At 45.6% G+C, this 20,924-nt stretch overlaps 1 protein-coding gene and 1 non-coding gene across 3 annotated transcripts in view; both read right to left on the bottom strand.

Moving 5' to 3' along the window:
- EPB41L4B (erythrocyte membrane protein band 4.1 like 4B) overlaps positions 1-20,924 on the bottom strand; it is a 139,867-nt gene that overhangs the window by 41,938 nt on the left and 77,005 nt on the right. Inside the window, exon 16 of one of the 2 annotated variants that reach the window (XM_066256574.1) lies at positions 995-1,257. In XM_066256574.1, the coding sequence (XP_066112671.1) occupies positions 995-1,257 (263 nt within the window). Of the gene's footprint in view, positions 1-994; positions 1,258-18,484; positions 20,180-20,924 lie in introns of those variants that run through there. The other variant, XM_066256573.1, reaches the window with a different exon arrangement.
- Positions 9,982-10,057, bottom strand: TRNAI-GAU (transfer RNA isoleucine (anticodon GAU)). The gene has a single exon. It is a non-coding gene; the product is annotated as a tRNA-Ile (tRNA).

The raw sequence follows: 20,924 nt of genomic DNA, 5'->3' as shown, positions 1-20,924 counted from the left end.
GAAGATGGAGGAGAAGGAGGAGGAGGAAGAGGAGAAGGAGGAGGAGAAGGAGAGGAGGAGGAGAAGTAGTAGTAGTGTGGGCTTTATCCCAGGATAGGAAGACCCATGGGAAGGTCTTAAGGCATCTGGTCAGAGATACCTCAGAATACCCTTTGGAGATTGCGCTGGAGGAGGTGCCTTTAGGGGCTTGTTACAATTATCCAGATACACAAGGATAAGCCAGGGCCTAGGGCAAGGGTGGCATCGACAGTGAGGAGGGGACAAAGCTCTGATTCTTTAACACCAAGGGGATGATGAGTTCCTATTTTCTCCTCAGCCATTTCAGGCTTTTTCAAACCACATGTGATAAAGAATCATTTCTTCCCCCCTGACTGTCACAGGCCAACTCCTGGGTAAAATATCATAAGAGTGAATTTCTGGAAAAATAAAATAACAGACATATAAAATTCCAGCCCACATTTTCTTTTAAAGTTTCAACAGGTATAAAACCACTGTCCTATGTTTCTAAATTGCTTACTCTCCATTTCTGTAACTTCTCTCCCTGGGACCTGTAACTGTGCTCTAGATCTACATGTGGTCACCTTGCTCTCAGAAGAATGTCAGGACGGGGACAGGGTGGGTTTTCCTGAAATGGGGAAAGCAGAGATTCTAGCCACCTCACTGCCCTCAGTCTCTTTTCCATTGCTTTGAGCCCAAGCTGGGTAGTGGGAAAGGAGAGATTTACTAAGGATGAGCAGGTGGAGAGGGGATCACTACCTTGGAATGAAACCAGAGTTTCCTGGTAAACCACGCTGCCTAAGCTGCCCCTACCTAAATGCTCAAGGCCCCTGTCTACTCTTGCCCAAGCGCGGACATTACCGCTGTTCCACACCGCACTCGCAGGGTCTGTCTTGGGGATTTAGGGAAGCCAGCCACGCCCCGTAGCTAGCCACGCCCCGTAGTCAGCCACGCCCCATAGCCAGCCACGCCCCGTAGCTTCCCTCTCCTTACTCACTTGTAAGAGATTTACTGCTGGAGTTTGGGGACCTCAAAGGCGCCTCCTTGTTCTCCAGGGTCAGCGAGAGGCCATAGTTAGAATGGTGCTGGTGCTGGTGCTGGTGCTGGTGTTGGTGTTGGTGTTGGTGCTGGTGCTGGTGGTGGTGGTGGTGGTGCCTTCCTGAAGCTTTGGTGGCAAATGGCGCGCCCCCGTTCTCCTCGATGCCGATGCCGAAAGGCAGCCGGTCCGAGCTGCTGAGCCCTGGGGAAGGGAGCGGGTAGCTGTGGAGGGTGTCAAAGTCAGGATTTAGAAAAGCAAAGTGCCTTGATACCATGTGTATGTTAAAAGATGTTCTCAAAGCATGGAAACCAAGAGAAGTCGGTTCAACAAACCGATCCACAGGCTTATGTAGAACAGGACAGAAGCATTGCACTCACAGGAAAAGCAGAATGTGGGAATTCGTATATATCAGAGACCTACAACCTTAGAAATTCTTAACTTCAAAATTAAATAATTTCTGTTAAAATAAAAAGAAAAGATGTTCTCTAAACAGGAAGGAGAAAATGAAAAGCAATAATAAAAAATAATTTGTTAACCATCCTATGGCAAGATCCTGATACAAACTAGAAGTCTCAGAGCCACTTTCCCTTCCTCCCATCCACCACCATGTAGAAAGCACCCGTTAGTGGTACTGCTGTGACATCTTTTAATTCCAATTGTTCCTCTTGTTTCTTTTTTCACCAGTAATGCCTTATTTGAAGCCCATGCCATCTCCCACACCGAGGGATGGGGCCTCCACTCTTTCCCTCAGCCCACCTTCCACGGCAGTAGCCAGAGTGCTGATTACGTGCGTGTGAGAGCATCACATTCTGATGACGTCACGGCACTCCTCCCTCCAGGAGTTTACACACCTGTCTGTTACCAGTGATTCTTAAGCATTAAAGACAGAGGCCTTTTAGGAATCTGATGAAAACCATGGACCTTCCCTGCAGAAAAAGGCATCAAGATGCAAAATTTCACACTCAATTTCAGGCTCTCTGTAGCCCCGCCATGGACCAAGAGGAAGAGCCCTGCGTTGCAGGATAAAATCCAAATTCATGTGTCATTCATGGTCCTCACACACAATCTGTCCCATTCTCTTCTCAGCTCATCACCTGCTACATTCTTCTTTACAACCTGTGTCCTATCCTGGTGACTTTCACTTTCTTCTGTCCCTTGGAGACCTTCATCCCTCAACCCAGCTAAAACACCCCTTCCTCCAGGAAGACTTCCAGCCTTTAAGACCCAGATCCAAGGTCTCCTCCTCATACCCCCAGACACAGCTAACCCTCTCTCTGCTCATTCCCCTTGACCAGATTTCTACTGCCTACCCCTTCACTCTGTCTTCAAGGGACTCACACCTCAGTGTAGGAAACCCCATGCTCGAGTCGGTCATAACCACATGAAAACAAGCTGCCACAGGAGCACAGACATGGAAGTAGCTAGTTCTCCTGGGGCTGGTGAAGGTGTTGGAGAACGCGTCCTGAGGAGGGGAGCATAGTTACGTTTTGATGGACATTCTTGAAACAGAATCCTCCTTCTTACAGGAAACCCCATCCCTATGTTTGTGGGAGGCTGGTATCTCCCCTCAGGGGTGGGCCTGAGACAGAAGCCTGGCTGTCCAAAGTCCTCCATCAGTCCAGGCAGAGGGATTTGTTCTGGGAAATGATCCTATCAGGGACCATCAGAGTTTACCCTAAGGGTTAACATACAGAAACTGAGAGAAACGGGTCTCTCTTCCCCTTAAAGAGGCAGGCAGGGCCTTGCTGTGACTTTTGCGTGCCCCACGTCAGCACTTTTGCCTTTATTTCTTCTTTACAAAAAACATTTAAAATTATACTTTCTGATTGCATTTGTGCAAAAGTTAATACCACATACTGTTAAGCAATTTTCTTTAATTAAAAGTTCATTTTTACTCCAGAGTTTAAAAGAAGTTTAAACATTTTTGTGGGCCCCCTAAAAGTATTGTTTGCCCAAGACACTGCACCTACCATGCCTAATGAATAATTTGGCTCGGCTATAAGGATGACTGATGTAAGCTGAGGCTACATAGGACCATATTCCCTGGACACCAAGAAACATCCATGGAAATGAGGCCAGTGCACAAAGGGTGACAAGATGAGCAAAGGTTACAGGTAGAGGAAAAGAGAAAAATTTCTATGGCATCATTTGAACCCCTGGTACAGCCACACATGAAGTTGTTTCTAACACTGAACTTTTTCAAGGATAAGATCCAGTCAATTCTTCTATTTATTCATTCATTCATTTATTTTTGCTTGATGTAATTGGGTTCCTCGTATTTGTAACTTGCATGCTCTGAATCAGTGGAGGTGTGTTATTTTGTTATTTTTTTAATTTGTTTTGTGGAGTTTCCTTCAAGTGAAATGGTAGGAATGGCAATTGCAGGTCTAAAAAATAACAGGCCTAAGAAATAATGTGAGCACAGGAATGGTGGGAAAAAGAGCAAGACGGCGGGAGAGGGAGTGAGGATCCAGGCAGCAGGAGGCGAGGCTAAGAAGCCAGGCTGAGGTCAGTTAGGAAGGGTCAAGTGTGTCGGGTTATCTGGAGGGAGGGCAACAAGGCCCCAGGGAAAGGGCTTCAGCAAGGGCGTGGCGTGATCCGAATTACAGTTTAGGAAGTTCATTTCGCCTGCTGTGTAGAGGACAGACTGGTAGAGAGAGACTCCAATCCCTGCCTTTGGGGACTGCCACAGGCGGGGCCTGGATAAGTCAGTGGACTGGATGAGGAACCCTCTGGGACCTCTCTAAGTAGTGTGAGCAGGGCTTGCAGGCCTGGTGCCCAGGGCACTGGGGAGAGGAGGTACTGAGAAGGTCTCCGCCAACGATGCAGGATGCATTCCCGAAGCAACAGGGCTGGTGGTCCCCCACATCGTCCCCTGAGCTGGGTCCCTGGTCTACCTGGCTGCCTGGCTGCCTCCTGGAGCCTTTGCTCAGGAAGTCTCACAGTGTGTGTGTGTGTGTGTGTGTGTGTGTGTGTGTTGGGTGCATGCGTGTGTGTTGTGTGTGTGTGCGTGCGTGTGTGCATGTGTGCGTGTGTGTAGAAGAATGTAGAAGAAAGCGTCACTTTGGCTTCTGGTGAGTCCTCAATGAGGCAGCAAAAAGCACACCAAGTTGTTCAAACGCCTGGGTTCCGGTCCTAGTTCTACCCCAACCTTAGGAGTAACCTTGGACAGTCGCTCTGGGCCTCAGTTTCCTCCCCTGCAATGCGAAGTTGGTCAGGCAGTTCCTGGCATCTTCTCTGGATTGCTCACCACACGAGTCTGTGCTGCCGCAGGCAGAGTGGGTTGTACCTACCCACGGCACACGCCACCTTCTCGGCGGGGCTCCTGGCGGCGGGAGCTGCTTCTGTGCAGCCCGCACACAGCACACAAATTCTCTAAACACCCCGTGGGGCAAACCGGCTCCTCGTTACTTTTAGCCCAGGATGGGGACCACTGTATATTCCTGATCAGAACTAAAGCATCAGGGAGATACTGAGAAATACCTCAGGAGAGCTTCTTCCTAACTGATGGGCCTCCGAAGGACGGCCGGCGGCTTAACCGTCTAGTCTTTCAGTCTTAAAGCAAGCGGACAGAATGGAGGAGCTTGGAGCCTCAAGCAGCCTTGTGTGCTTACCTCCATGTGCTACACAAATACATCATTTTCCATACGTGCCAAGGTCGAGAAAAAGTTCGGAAGCACCGCCACTCATCCGTACTTGAGCCCATTGGCCTGGAACTGCGGCTCTCCAATGGGGACTCTCTTAACAGAATCGACGCAAGCAGCCCATTTCTATAGCAGATGGTCTCAGCCAGAATCAACCCCCCTGACTAAACACTAGCACATTAATCATGCTCTCTAAATACTCTCAGAGGAAAAATACCAAAAGCTAACTTTTATGAGTGCTCAGAACTGTGTCATCTATTAATTATTTAATCTTCCGACAACCATTTCAAGAAGGGACAGGTATTATATTTATTTTCTAGATAACAAAACGGGAACAGAGACTAATTATCTTTCCCAGAGCCACACAGCTAGCAAATGGCAGAGCTGGGATTTGAACCCAGGTAACCTGTGTTGCCACGTGGACTAAAGAAGCAGTATAATGACATTAAAAGAATGCTGGTTGGCACTTAGCTTTGGTTTTTACTGCCACTTAGCTTTGTGACCGTAGGCAACTCATTTCTTATCTGGGCTCCAGACGTGAATATTTGGGCAAACATTTACTAGGTATTTTTATGCCAGGGCCTAGAGCTCATTGGAATAATTTGATCTCTGCCATGTACCACTGAGAGATAGGACATGGCGCTTCGACTCATTATGGTTTCCAGGATACCTGTCACTTATTTCAATTCTTCCTTAGTGGAGACTAAACAGAGTGAACCATTAGACAAATATAATGCTCTGAGGTCTTTAATGAATTCAGTGGAAGCAGATTATCTGGCAGGAAGTAGAAAGTATATTTGAAAACCCTTTTCCTAATGGGTTTGAGAAGAAAATTGTGTAAACACCTTAGAAATGTGACATTTTACAAATGTTAGGTCTATTAATTAGAGATGCTTTCTAAAATTCTTTTTTTTTTAAATTTTTTATTTATTGATTTTAGTGAGAGAGACAAGAGGAAATGAGACAAGAACATTGAGGTATTTCTGTATGTGTCCTGACTGGGGATCGAACTGGCAACCTCTGCACTTAGGGATGACACTCTAACCAACCAGCTATCTGGCCAGGGCTGAGGATGATTTCTTGTAAAAACTTAGTGCTTTTATTTTATTTGTTTCAAAGAGCTACTGGAGAGAAAAGATGCCCTATCTCATTTTTCTCTTGTCTGAAAAGGATCATAATTACATTTTTTTTTTTTGGCATGGTTTAGATGTCTTTGTATAGACTACTAATTGGCAGAAAAGAATTTTCCCAATTCATATTTCATGAAAGATGTTTTCCTAGCAATGAACTTGGAATGGTTGAATTCTAGTGTTAGTACAGGTGATGTCTAAATCCGTGCAGACTGGGAACTCTCCTTTTGATTGGTTTATTAGCTACCTGAAGCCAAAGATGGCCTTTCCCCAGCATCAGTTCCAGGGCCTGTTACAGTCCCTGGCCCAGTGTAGAAGCAGAGTAAATATTTGTTGAATGATGGTCACCGTGCATTAAATTTTAATTCTCCCCGGGTGATTTAATCAAGCATCAATTCATAAAAGCTTCACTGTGGTCATGTGTCCCCCCGGGTTTCCTACACATTACATTCTAATTTCTGCAAAACTGCAGAGTGAAATATCCCACATTGTAAGGAGCAATGGAGCCTTTAAGGTTCAGGGGTAACGGAGTCTCTGTCCTGCGTGAGCTGGAGCAGGATGTGTGTGTGCCTCCATCTCTGAGTCTGGAATTTTCCTTTGGCGAAAGCGCTATCAAATGGTTTCCATGCATGGCTGTCAGCAGATAGCAGGTCTTGAAAATTTCGTGCCAGGAAACCCATCTCACCCTGATACAATCCCTGCTGATTTTTACAACGGCCCCTTAACCGTGCGAGGCACCGAGAAGCTATGAGAAAGGCTCTTCAACTTTGTGATGAGATCTAGCACTTGTGTAATTCCAGATTGATTTCAGGACTTGAGTCCAAGGGATACATATTTCATGAGTTCATTTTTGCACTGAGGCTCATGACTAAGAGTTTATTCAGTCTCTTTCCTGCCGCAGAAAAAACAAAATGGACATAAATATATTTGTTTTCCTTTATAGCATTCAAGTCCCATCAATCTAACAGTGCTGTCCCTTTCTGGTTGCTTACAGATTTGGGGGAGGGTCTCTTAGTTCTGCATTCCAGTGCCACTCTTTGCCTTAAATGAAGATTCTTTTTTCTTTCTTTTTTTTTTTTTGCCTCAGGTGGGGAACAGCATTAACTTGCCCCTGGCCACTGCTTGAAATGCATCCCCACAGAGCATTTTACAGGAACCCTCAAAAAACAGCAAGGCAAAGTAATCACTGCCAGGGAAGTGTAGAAGCTAGTGCAGGCATGGCCACATACGGCCCGTGTAATGAGTTTATGTGGCCTGCGATTAAATTTTTAATATTCTCCACTACTTTAAAATCTCAGCTACTCAGAAGCAGAAGCGTCTTTGACTACACTTTGAACCATTTTTTTTTCGATTTTCTGTTGCATGAGGTTTTAGAACTGTTTCTATATATTTCTGCATTGCTGATTCTAAATCTGAAATTCGTTTTTTGGTGCATGCTCTAGTTTTTATGTAATTTTAATTTCTTTTTGTTATAGTTAATGGCATGCATTGGTTTTTAAATTGGAGTTAAAGGGCAACGACTCTTGGATTGAACATAACCACAAGGCAATTAATGTTTTACAAACATCACTTTTACATAATTGTAGTTGTTTTTAAATGTAAAAAATTATTATCTGATAAAAACACCCTCTTATTTTGTTTTAAGATTGAATCATGGCTTCTTTGAGTAGGGGTAAATGTTAAGAATAGTCCTGACACCTTCTGTTATATATGTGGCTGTTACACACTTCAACGTCAAAGGCGCAATATTTCATCATTTGTGACACGTGCATATATTGCCTATTTTCAAGTTCCCCTTGATGATCAAGACAAGAATTGGGCTCCTCAAATTGTGTGTCATAATTGTGAGGAAATGCTTCGAGACTGGACGAAAGGAAAATGCAAAGGAATGACTTTTTGGTATTCCCATGGTTTGGCGTAAACCTAAGGACCACAGCAGTGACTGTTATTTCTTTCTGATTCATACAAAGGGCATTGGCAAGAAAAAATGGCATATGATCGCATATCCTAATATTCCTTCAGCAATACGACCTATCCCACACTCTGAGACACTCCCGGTTCCAGTTTTCAATGGTTTTATTTCTTCTAAGGACAAAGAAAGTGAACATGGTGATCAAGTGTATTTTGATAAGATGCATGAGGAAATGGTTTTAGAAACTGAAGGGTCTTCTTCTGATGCCAAGCAGTCATGAACCCCTCAGCAGTTTAGCCAACCCGAATTGAATGACTTAGTAAGAGATTTGGGCCTATCAAAGAAAGCAGCTGAGTTATTAGCCTCCAGGCTTCAAGAAAAGAATGTACTTCACTGGTCAGCTAAAGTATACCATTTCAGGAAGCGTGAACAATTTTTGTGGACGTTTTTTCTGAGACAAATACTTTGTTTACTGTCATAATATCGGTAGTCTTCTCAGCCAGCTAGGTGTTACCACTTACAGTCCAACAGAATGGCAGCTATTTCTTGACAGCTCCAAACGGCGTCTGAAATGTGTTTTACACAATGGTAATGTTTATGCAGCAGTTCCAATTGGTTATTCAACTCATCTGCGAGAAGATTATAATGACATAAAATTTGTCCTCGACTTTCTGAAGTATGAGGAGCATAACTGGATCATTTGTGTGGATCTTAAAATGGTAAATTTCCTGCTAGGATAACAGAGAGGTTTCACGAAGTATCCTTGCTTTCTGTGTTTGTGGACAGCTGAGCTTGGGAGAAACACTGGACACAAAAGAAGTGACCGAAATGTGAAGCTCTGGAAGTAGGGACGCAAAATATTGTGAATGAACCTGTAGTTAATCGAGACAGGATCATTTTCCCCCCACTTCACATCAAACTTGGCTTAATGAAGCAGTTTGTTCAGGCTTTGAATAGAGAAAGTGAATGCTTTCAACATATTATTTCTGCTTTTCCTGCCTTGTTTTTTGAGAAGATAAAAGCAGGTGTATTCGATGGACCTCAAATTTGAACCCTCATACGTGATGAAGAATTTGCCAAGAAGATGAATAAGGAGGAGAATGCAGCATGGCAGTCTTTTGTGGCAGTTACAAAGAACCTGCTTGGCAACAAAAAAGCAGAAAACTATGAACTTCTGGTTCAAAGGATGCTGTTGGCTTTCGGTGACATTGGATGTAACATGAGCGTTAAGATTCACTTCCTGAACAGTCACCTTGATAAGTTTCCTGAAAATCTTGGAGCTGTTAGTGATGAGCAGACTATTGCTGGAGCATCAAGTGAGATTGTCCTCAACAAGTACACAAACACAAGAGCTACAAATGCAAATTTTTGCCTGAATAGAATTTAAATAAGTTTTGTGCAAAATTTATGATTAAAATAAGTGTTTTAATATGCTCTATTTCAAAATTATAGACAAATTCTGACGCAATCATATCTTTTAGTGTATTTACTTCATTATATAAATCATTATATTTTCACAAAGATGATGTCCAAGAAAACATTCTACTTCATTATGTTAAACTAAATGTTAAAAATTTTACAATAACATGAAAACCTAAAATCTTGAATTGCAAAAAAACTGTAGCTTACAGAGAAAAACTAATGTCAGATTTGAGATCAGCACACTCAACTTAGATAAGAACAAGTATTTTTGTGGATGCAACAAAAATTTTGTTCCCCAGTGTTATTGGAAATCGAGATATTTAAGAAGATAATGATACGCGGAAAAGAATTCCGCGTGTGACTAATCTAGGGTTTAACTTCCAATAATTGGTCGAATGGATTCGCGATACTTCTTTATTTTTTAAAAAAACTGCATTATAAAAATTTACAACTTTTGTACTCGTCTGTACTCGATATGAACTGTTTGACATTTAGAGGTGATGTGAAACCCACATTCCTTTTTTTTTTTTTTGTATTTTTCTGAAGCTGGAATCGGGGAGAGACAGTCAGACAGACTCCCGCATGCGCCCGACCGGGATCCACCCGGCACACCCACCAGGGGCGAAGCTCTGCCCACCAGGGGGCGATGCTCTGCCCCTCCGGGGCATCGCTCTGCTGTGACCAGAGCCACTCTAGCGCCTGGGGCAGAGGCCAAGGAGCCATCCCCAGCGCCCGGGCCATCTTTACTCCAATGGAGCCTTGGCTGCGGGAGGGGAAGAGAGAGACAGTGAGGAAGGAGGGGTGGGGGTGGAGAAGCAAATGGGCGCTTCTCCTATGTGCCCTGGCCGGGAATCGAACCCGGGACTTCCGCACATCAGGCCGACACTCTACCGCTGAGCCAACCAGCCAGGGCGAAACCCACATTCTTTTAGGCAGAGTTTGCCAGTGCGCACCCAAGGTCAAACAATTTGTTATTTTTGTGGTCCAGTGGGCTGAATCAAGTGGCATTGTAGCATAGACAATAGCTGCAGTTGATAACTGAAAACATGCCCAGGCTGTTTGTAAAACGAAATAATTGTTTTATTTGCAATATAACCCCTTCAAGCTCATTCTATTAATTAAACATTGTTTTGATTGATCATGATATAACTTGTATATTTATATGGCATGTAATTATATTTTTATTAAAACAATATTGTATATTAAAATTTTTTTTCACTCACATTTATTCATAAACAAATTTCACAATAAAACTTTGTTTACTTAAACAAATTGTTTTTATATTTAACATTTTTTAATTTTAATATTTCCTCCGGCCCATGAAAAAATTTCCTTTCTAATCTGGCCCTGGGGACAAAAACTGTTGGCCACACCTGAGTTAGTGTGTAAAATAACGTTTAAAGAGTCCTTTATCACCCCTCGCACTTTGAAAGAGCTCCAGGCATGAGCTGAGAGTGTTATTCTTCTGTTCTGCACATATTACCCCAACTCACCTAAATGTATGAAATGCTCACCTGTTCCAGAAAGAAGTTCAGGTTAAATGCATACATGGCATGCTCTGTGAAGGGCAGGCTGTAGACATTCTAACTGCGCAAGATAGCACCAGTGTGAGCAGGTGCCACGGCTAAGCAATGGCTGATGTTTTTGAGGTGATGCAGATGGGATTAATCTATTTTGGTTTTCAGGAGTGCTTAAAAAGTGCCTCAAAAGGGATGGCTCTATGGCCTCTGCCTCAGGCGCTAGATTGGCTCTGGTTGCAACAGAGCGATGCCCCAGATGGGCAGAGCATTGCCCCCTGGTGGGCATGCCGGGTGGATCCCGGTCGGGTGCATGCGGGAGTCTGTCTCTCCCTGTTTCCAACTTCAGAAAAATACAAAAAAAAAAAAGTGCCTCAAAAGATGTTTTTTTGTTTTTTGTTTGTTTTTTTTGTATTTTTCTGAAGCTGGAATCGGGGAGAGACAGTCAGACAGACTCCCGCATGTGCCCGACCGGGATCCACCCGGCACGCCCACCAGGGGGCGATGCTCTGCCCACCAGGGGGTGATGCTTTGCCCCTCCGGGGCGTCGCTCTGTTGTGACCAGAGCCACTTTAGCGCCTGGGGCAGAGGCCAAGGAGCCATCCCCAGCGCCCGGGCCATTTTTGCTCCAATGGAGCCTCGCTGCGGGAGGGGAAGAGAGAGACAGAGAGGAAGGAGAGGGGGAGGGGTGGAGAAGCAGATGGGCGCTTCTCCTGTGTGCCCTGGCTGGGAATCGAACTTGGGACTTCTGCACGCCAGGCCGACGCTCTACCATTGAGCCAACCGGCCAGGGCTCTGGTTGGTTTTTGAGAAGTTTCTATTCTAACCATCCTGTGAGCCTTTGAAGCTGTATTTTAAGGGCTTGTTTAATTGCCTTTAATATAGGTACAAGGTCCATTATTCAGCCACTGATGATGCTGGTGGAGCTTTAGCACAGCAATATCTCTTGCTTATGTGGTCTCAGCTGCAGAAAGTGGATGTTGAAACCTTTCACCATTCAGTAGGGGATGATTAGGTAGGTTTCTGCAGGTTTCTTATAACATGAGCCTACAGGGAGGATCCTCTAATTATTCTAACCCTTTTTAGTGGATTGCTGAAACTAGCCATTCTGGTATTTTAAATCCTGCAGCCTTTCCTCCAAAAATGCCACTGCTGACTCTTGGGATGTGACTGTGATTTTTAGATCCGATATATTAGAATTTTAATTGTAACCAAAAGTAAATTGGTCCTTCCTTGGTCAAATTCACCAGGGAAATTCACAATGTATGAGTTGGTAAGAAGTCTGAGTGGAAAGTTCTCATTAAACTCCCAAGCAGAAAAGGAGTCATGGATGTTAGAAATCAGTTCCTTTATCCTACTTATTTCTATGCTGCCCATAGAAATGTCTGGCTCTGTCTATTTCTATCTAGTTATTCTGTCTCCAGGATGCGGTATCCTGCAGTTGGTTGCCTGAATATCTGGGAAGCTGCTTTCAAAAAATGTCTGGTAAATATCAACTTTTCCCAACCTTCCCTTTCTTCACTGTTTAGGCTAAGATGGCATGATTAATTTTACTTCATCAGCCCGATTTTTGGGGTTTTTTTTTTAGGTGAAAGAAGGGGAGATAGTGAGGCAGACTCCTTCCTGCATGTGCCCCGACTTAGATCTACCTGGCAACCCCATCTGGGCCCAATGATCAAATACCAAGCTGTTTTTAGCACATGAGGCTAAAGTGCTCAGACCAACTACTAAGCCATCCTCAGTGCCCGGAGCCACGCTTGAACCAACTGGCTGAGGAAGGGGAAGAGGGAAAGAAGGGGGAGTGAGAAAGAGGGGTGGGGAAGAAGCAAATGATAGCTTCTCTTGTGACCCCTGAATGGGGATTAAACCTGGGACATCAACAGGCTGGGCTGACGCTCTACCCACTGAGCCACCAGCGAGGGCCCCGAGTTTTATTAAAGAGCATGACTTAGGAATAGGGGTTCTTCACAGTTCACAAACAAACAAAAAGCAACAAACGGCCTTTGAAAAGGTGTGCAACCTTGCTTATAGAGAGATGCAGTTAACGTGGAAATTCTGGGTTTTACACATCAGGCTAACAAAGGTTCAAAAGGTTAGCTAAGGCTAGGAGCTTGCTTGCAGCAGAATCACAGAGGCCCTGTCAAATCGCTGGGCTGGGGGCGGCATAATCAGGGGGAATGCCTTTGGAGGGAAATTTCATTAGGCAAGATCCAAATTAAATAGGCACATACCCTTTCACCCAAGTCTCTACTTGTAGGGAACTGATTCTATAGATAGATTTGTTCCAGTGTATAGAACAGAATGTACAAGGGTAGCAGTAAAGTTGTAATTTTAGAGATTCGAAGCTCCTAAGTGCCCATCAATACTGACTGGTTAAATAAATACATGTGCTTACGAATACATAGACTAGCTCTAGATTGACAAGAAGAAAGGCCAGCAATATTGCCTCTGGGAAGAGCTAGGAAGTAGGGAATAAGAGGGTGGAGGGGAAAAGTAACTTTTAGATATCTTTGCTTGAATTTTTACCACTGCCTGTATTACCTACTAAGAAAGTTTTTAAGCACAGCAGCTCCCTTTATTACTTTCTACTCAGCCTTCAAATAGCTAAGTGGTTCTGCTTTGTGTAAGATGAAATCCAAAGTTTGGGCAAGTTGGGAACAGAGCAGATGCTCCCTGTCAATTCTCAAAACTTCCAACCCCAGCTGTGCCCACAGCACGAATTCTCAGTGGTCTCTGCAATGCCCTCCTCTCCGCGACTCTGCCATCTGCAGGTGGGAAAAGCATTGTCTGCATTCCGCCTGGACAGTTCTTTCCCAGTCTTCTCAGACAAAAATATCCCTTCTATTTCTTTTTATCCCCTCTCAAAAGACCCCTGTGGTGCTTCTGCTCTTAGCTTGTCAGAGTTTCAGAGAGATGTTTTTAGGTATTGTGTTAACCCTCTTCCATCTGCTCTCTCCTTTGGAACCAAGCACCTCTGTCTGTTGCTAAACTTCAACAGTCCACCCAGGAGAGATACCATTTCTTGAACTGAATTTTGAGTCTCCTTGTCCTGTTTCTTGCCACATGGACTGCTAAAGGCCTTAAATCTCAAAAAGCAAGAAAGTGCTAAAAATTGCTACCAGCTAGCATCCAACGTTGTGCAAAGCACCATACATACACAATGTCATTTAAATCTCCTAAACAGAGAAATAGTGTTAAATTCCCTTTCAGACGAGGAAAAGGAGGCGAAGAAGAAGCTGGCCACGGGTCACATGGCCCACGAGTGGCCAAGTTGAGATTCAAACCATGCACGATTCCAGAGGGTCCACATTTCACAGAGTCAGAGAACAAAACCACCACCCCTCACCAGACCTGCATCCTCTCCTCAGCTTGCAACGCCCTGGCATGCTGCTGCTCGTTTCCCCACATGGGCCCAACTCTTGGCCTGCGTAGTCAGACTGGGGTGTGGCCACGCCCTAACCTTCTACAATGTTTGGAGTTCCCTAGCCTGTTGCTTCAGGAGGACAGCGGAACGGTGACCTACTCGGTCAGACGGACTTGGAGGAAGGAGGTTACAAGGAAACGAAAGCTGTGACAGAACCACCAGAACCCTCGCTGTCCTGCTTTCCTGTGAGCCTGAGGCAGTGCAAAGCCGCGCGGAGCAGAAAGAACTAGCTGCTTGTTAGCATGCTTCGTGCATTTACTTTTGGATTATATTTATGTCATTTGGAGCAATCCCAGGTGACTCTTACCTTCTGTTCAAAAACTTGTCATTTAAATGAAAATGTATGCTTTTGTGTCACCTTGATGTCTTGTGTGGCCTACATTGCAAAACTAATAGGTGATACACGTGAACTTTTCTACCTTATTAAAAACAATCACCCAAGTGAAGTCTGTTTCTTTCCAAGGGTGTGCTGCAGCAGGAAACCATTAGAAGATGTGGTCAGGGATGAGGGCCGAAAGCTTGATGTGACCCCGACAGCTGCAACATGTGAAGAAGGGAAGAGGGGGAAGGGTGACGGTAGGAAGAATCATCACACATTTTGCAGGAAAAAAAGGGCGGAAAGTGGGAGACAACCTAATTAGCCTCAGAAAGGCAAAGCCATCTCAGGACTCCGTTAGCTACAGCCCCAGGATGAGACTCAGAAGTGTCGCATCTCTCATTTCATCTCCACCACAAACATGTGCAGAACTGTGATGTCCATCCCTTTGCTCTTTGACATTATGCCCACTTACAGTAAAAATAAAAAGTTGGGCCTCCACTTTGAGTTAAAATTGAGCCACTAAACAAGGGCAAACATAACCAGATGGAAAACCATGCTTTTCCACAGTGAGGTCCTGCACCTGCCCACCTCACTCTCCTCGGGTGACTGTTAACATGGAGGTTCTTAGGTCTCACCCCTGACCACTTAAATAGAGCCTAACAATCGCAATTTTAAAAATCAATTTTCAGTACGCTGTTCAAGCGATTCCTGGGTTCCCTAATTGGGGGGGGGGATAGGCCTATTTGCACAATTTCTGAGGATGTCTTCTTTTGCTGAGGTTCAGCTAAATGCCAATTTCACGTTGCCTTTACCTTTTAGATATCCTGGGGCTTCTTACGACCCACCACCTTTCAAGTACAAGGGGGCTTTCCTATCTTGAGCAGCACTTAGCTCTTCCCCTCTCTCTGCCCCCTTGCACCTCGTCTCACCATTCGTCTCTTTAGGGTGTTTACCTGGTAGACACGGAAGATCCAGGGAATTAACTTAAGAGCCAAATTTGGGAAATATAGATCCAAAGGGATCAATACAGCTGCTCAGGGAGTTCTTTGATGAGCTCGGATCTTAAAGGGCCCGTTAAAAGCTGGAAAGTCAAGGGCAATAAGAACGATCTACCATTAGCTGCGTTCAGAGCAGGACCCAGGAGGCTGGAGTCATTGACCTGGAAGGATGGGGTAATATTAACAGGCAAGAAAAACAAGGAGGACTCCCGCAATGTCCTTAGGCCTTCATCTTCACTCTTAATGAGAACCATTTTCAGTGGAAATAATAGACAAAAAAAGAAAAGAAAAAAAAAAAAAACAGGAAAGAGGGTTTTGAAGGCCAAGGTAATTACTTGGCATGATTTCAAGACTTCCAGCCCGTATCAATTACATCCAATTACTTGATGACAGTCAAGTTCACTGTTAGATATTCTGAGGGACCTGAGAAAAAGAATGGATGATGCAAGACCAGCAAGTACCCGAGTTTCTAAAATGCAAAAGGCGAACTCCATTAGTGATGGAACTCTGAGCTCGGTTTTGGTGACAAGTAATACCCAAGAAGAAACGACTAAGCCTGTGAGCTCCCAGAAGGAAGCCGTGGGCCATCTTACACGAGTGGTTCGTTAAGAAAACAATGCTCAGCCTCTGCTCCTGTGAAAGGCAGACTGTTGCTGCAAGAACGCCTGCATGGACAGGGTCACCAGATTGCCGGAAGAGGGTGGAGAGGTGTAAAGGGTTTCTGGACACCTGGGTGACGGACACAGGAAGAGGGGGGCTGGGTTATTAGCTCACTGGCAAAGGTGATGGATGAGGTTACCAGAACGCTGGTGTGTAGGGGATACAAAGTAGACTGTGGGTGGTGGCAGGTAGCTTTCTAAGTTAGTAACCAGACTTCAGTGTAGTGAACTCTTCAACACCATCTAACAGTCTCATGGACACGGGAATTGACAAGGTCCCAAATGGCGGGATGATTAGTGGTCCCATGTGTTAGAACACAGAGGTGGCAGAAACAGGGTTTAGAGACCAGACCTCTAATGGCTGTGTGACCGTGTGCAAGATGCTGGGTTATACCCTAAGCCAGTTTCCCATGCGCAAAAAGAATACTACCGACTTCACAGAGTGATGTATATACCATGTGAAGCACATGTGTGGTTATCAGTAAACAGTACTGTGGCTCAATGTCAACATACCTGGGTTCTGAGTATCCCACAGCTGGACTGTTCTCTGCTGGGTACTAACATTCAACCTTACATCAATGCCCCATGAGAAAGAACACCACAGACACACTGAACGGTACTCAGATGAAGAAGCTGAAGCCAGAACACACGTTGTAGTCCATGTCCTGCCCCAAATGTGATGCCCCAAGTTTGATACGGGGGTTCAGGTATCTCTGCAGCAGCTCAGAGATGACATCTTAACTGTCTGTTATCTCGTTCGACATTTCCTTTAGAATGAACGTGGGATCATTCATTTGCTGAACAGGCGTCCACTGAGCACCTGTTATCCATCAGGCCTGGGGAACCAAGGTGGATACAGCACGAAGGTCAGACTTAAAGAGCGTCCAGGGTCCAGGATGAGATGGAGACAAGATGCAGTGTTAACAATACAAAGTAGTGAGTACGGCACTGAGACAGACGGGAGCCGGGGGCAGTGGGACGGAGCACAGCAGCCAACCCCATCTGTAGAGGGGGCGCAGAGTCCCCAGGAGAAGACGAAGCGGAGTGGAAGCAAGTGGTGAGCAGGAGACGGGCAGAGGGGAGGGGACGACAGCACCCGCGGCAGAAGGAGCTGTGCTTGCGCGGGCAGATGGGAGTGACAGCAGGGCACGGTGACTGTCAGGAGCGACAAGCAGTGTGGTGCTGCAGGAGCTGGAACAGGGGGGTGAGGAACGGGGAAATGTGCTAGCTAGAGCAGCAAGACAGAGAGGCAGAGCGCAGGGGAATTCCACAGGGACGGCCTTGGCCTTCATCCCACGGCTGACGGAGAACCCTGAACCCTGGCAGACGTCAAGCAATGAAATGACACCATCAGAGGGCGTTTCAGAAAGATCACTCTGGTGGCTGTAAGGAGCCTGCCAGGAGAGACTGGAGTCAGGAGGCCAGGAGGAGCGCCTTGCGCCAGAGGGAAGGAGAGGACGGGCTGAACACAGGAGAGCTGAGCAGACCTGCATACGGATGGCAACAGGGAGAGAAATGCCAACAACGTGGACATTCCTACTAGAAAAGAGAGAATCCGGGTAAAGCATTTATTTCCCCTTTTGGTAAAAGAGGAGAAATTTTCATTTCTGACGTGGGGAGCTGGAGGTGTGTGTGGCCCGTGCACGTTGGAATGTCAGTCTCAAACGCACATTCATCTTGAGCGAGAGGTCATGGCCTCAGGACCGGCAGCACTCTGCCACCAGGAAGGGGTGGGAAGACCCCGGCAGACGGTGAAAGCGAGAGCAGCAGTGGGCGGAGGGGGGCTCCCGGAGAACAGCCGCATTTCCCAGCACGGCAGGAGAAGAGGCTGCTACAAAGACCGAAGGAGAAGTCAAAGGGCCAGAGAACCAGGTATCAGAGAAGCCATGGGACCCGAGTTTGCAGAAGCTGCAAGGCAGTGATCTCCGCCATCAAAGACAGCAGACAGAGGCCTGCTGAGTTGAGGAATAAACAGTGTACCCGTGATTTAACAGTCAGGAGGCCATAAATATGCAAACTGGTTAGACTTTCTTGATTGCAGACAACTGAACCCACTCAAGTTGCTTTAGCACAAGATATTTATTAGACAGGATCAGACAGAATACACAGTCTCCAGGAGGCCACAGTTACTGGGCCGGAAGTCATTCTGCCAGGAACAGCAGCTGTCTCCAGGACAAAGCCCACTGCCACCTGTGACCAGGCACTAGAACCTTCACCAGAGCTGCTCCTGATGAAGAAAGGCCTCTGCCACTGTCTACAAGAAGAGCCACTCCTCCCAGGAGCGGCCCCATTCGAGGACGGGCTTCCTCCACGCCACCTCACTCAAGGCTCCCCTGCAGCCTTCCGAAAGCTCACTGCCACATCACCTACGTCATCCACAGGGGACACTTCTGCGCGGCATAAAATGAAGATGGAGTCAAAACGAGCAAGAATAATCTTTATTCCTTAGAAACACATTTGTAAAAACGTATCAATAAGATTAAAAGCTTCAGAACACATTTATTTGTACGCAGCACATACACTGAGTGTCAGGACATCTGCTGAAATGGAATATTCCTGTAAACAATATCTCAGGGGGAGTTTACACGTGATACAGACTCCACTGTGCAGGCCGTGCGGCCAAGAGTCCGTCCCTCTGGACAGATTTTTGTGGTAACCAAAAAAAAAAAAACAACACAAAACAAAACAAAACCGATTTTAGCACTAAAATATCTTGAGAGAGATAATACATTTTTTTAAAGACTCAAAACGGGCCAAATTTCAATTAACACGCACAAGATGGCATGGGAATTGATTTCACAAAAATACTAACAAAAAAGATCTCAGGCCTAAAAGAAACAATGTTTGATTTGTGGCTTGAAAAGGGGTGTGTGTGTCATATTTTGATATGAGTTTTCCCCTAAAGGACAACAGACTAATTTCTGGTTCTACAAAAACACTGTGCAATACCTCTCCTATCCTAGTCGACAGAATGCTTTGGCACAACTTTGTTAAAACCTTGTATGCTTTAATTTAAGCCATATGTATCTCAGACTGCGTGTTGCTTTTTAAAAGAGTGAAGTCTAGGGTAAAAACCAACCCTCAAATTCTACATATTCCAACAGCGTACATCCATTACCGTGTCTTCTTGAAATCATGCAAGTTAGCAGCACCAATCATTAAGACATTACAAAATTATTCTTGTACTTGAGCAGCAAAATCCTATCAGAACGGATGCTACGCAACTTATGATTAGTAAAAATCTTTTCTAAAGTTCAAAGTGGCTGAACTGCCTTCAGATCTGAAATTCCAAGTCTCCCTGCATTCTATAACATCTAACGAGTTACAGACTTTATTTAGCTTCTGGCTGGGGTAGCCTTGGTGAGAGAAGGGGATACTGCGGTTTTCCTATGAGATAGTTTGAAGGTGATGTCCTCAGCCTGAAAACATGGAATTGTAATGAATCCCAGAACTGTAGAGATGGGAAGCGCCTTGATGATCAGTTAGACCTACCCGGTCTTTTCGATGAAGAAAATGAAGCCAACACAGGGGAAATGGTTTGTCTAAAATCACACAATGGCAGAGGCTGGATCCCCGCCATCTCCATCCCCACCCCCGTTACCGGTCCCCTCTGCAGAGCCATCGCCCCACGTTCCTCTGGTTTTATTTGGTCCCATTCATTCAATGACAAAGAAATATCAGGTACAGAGCAATCCAATAAACAGAAACTTGCACTCCAATTTTAAAATCAGAATATCAGAGTGATTCCTGAGCCTTTACCTACCTTCATTTTCATCGAGAATGCGGTCAACAGTAAATTAGGACTAGCTAGCTAGTGCGATTATTTTCCAATATTTACACGGACACTGAACGCCCCTTTCCGAACTACTCCTCAAAGACACTTTTGCAAACTCATCCACGTGACACCAAGAGACTTTTCATGGAATGGAATGAAACGGGGATGGTGAATGGAAGTGAGATGCCCGGTCTCTCAAAGCGCGGTCATGAGTTTATCTCGACACATCACGCTCTGCACTCCTCCTAAGTTCTTCTGGTTCTGGTTGTGGACATAATCGCAATGGCCGTCATCTCCACTGGGCGGCGCTTTCCCCTGCGGCCTGTCATCCTGCAAGGATGGCCTGTGTTGTGTGCAGAGTGAATGGTTAGTGGAGGGGACGGAGGAACATTCAGAAAGGTGAGTGAAACAACATGAGCACAAAGGGAATGGGCCGGGCCACCCAGGGACGCCGTGAAGGGCAACGGCTGACACACGGAAATGAATGGACTTTTCTACTGTATTTGTAACATTCAGAGGCAGGGTGGATCACCCACCAAGTTCCTAGTAGAGGAAAGCTCTGTCCATGGCTGTGCCCTCTGTCACCCTTGCAAGGTTGGTCTGGGGGAAAGCTTCACCTAGGTGCAGGCCAACCAGTTTCCTTTGCCAGGGGACGTCTCAGGGCTGTTATGCCAATCTGCCCTGTGACTGTCTTAGGCAGCAAGTGCCAGAAGCCTGGACCAATGAGCTCTCTTTTGCTGCTGTTGGTATCTTGGGCTGTGCTTCTCTCACCCCAGAGAGCCCCTTAAGCCACAAAATGCCGGGCCCCATCTCCAGGGATTCTGAGGTCTGGAGGTCTGGGGCGGGCCTGAGAATCTGCATTCACAAGCTCCCAGGTGATGTATGCTACTGCCGCCAGGCAGGCAGGCAGGCCCACCTGCGAGGAGCCCTGTTCCAGTCTGCCTCAGCATTCTTGTGAAATCCTGGGCGAGGTCATGCTTCAGAAGGAAACTAATATGATAAAGTAGGCAGTAAGAAGTATAACACTTTGTCAAAACAAGGTTATTAAAAATAGCATTTCCATAAATCACGTATGGAAAATAAACTGC

The sequence above is a fragment of the Saccopteryx bilineata genome, chromosome 2, assembly GCF_036850765.1.
Source record: "Saccopteryx bilineata isolate mSacBil1 chromosome 2, mSacBil1_pri_phased_curated, whole genome shotgun sequence".
NCBI lineage: Eukaryota > Metazoa > Chordata > Mammalia > Chiroptera > Emballonuridae > Saccopteryx > Saccopteryx bilineata.
Note: the sequence above shows the minus strand (reverse complement) of the source record. Positions and strands in the feature narration are given on the sequence as shown.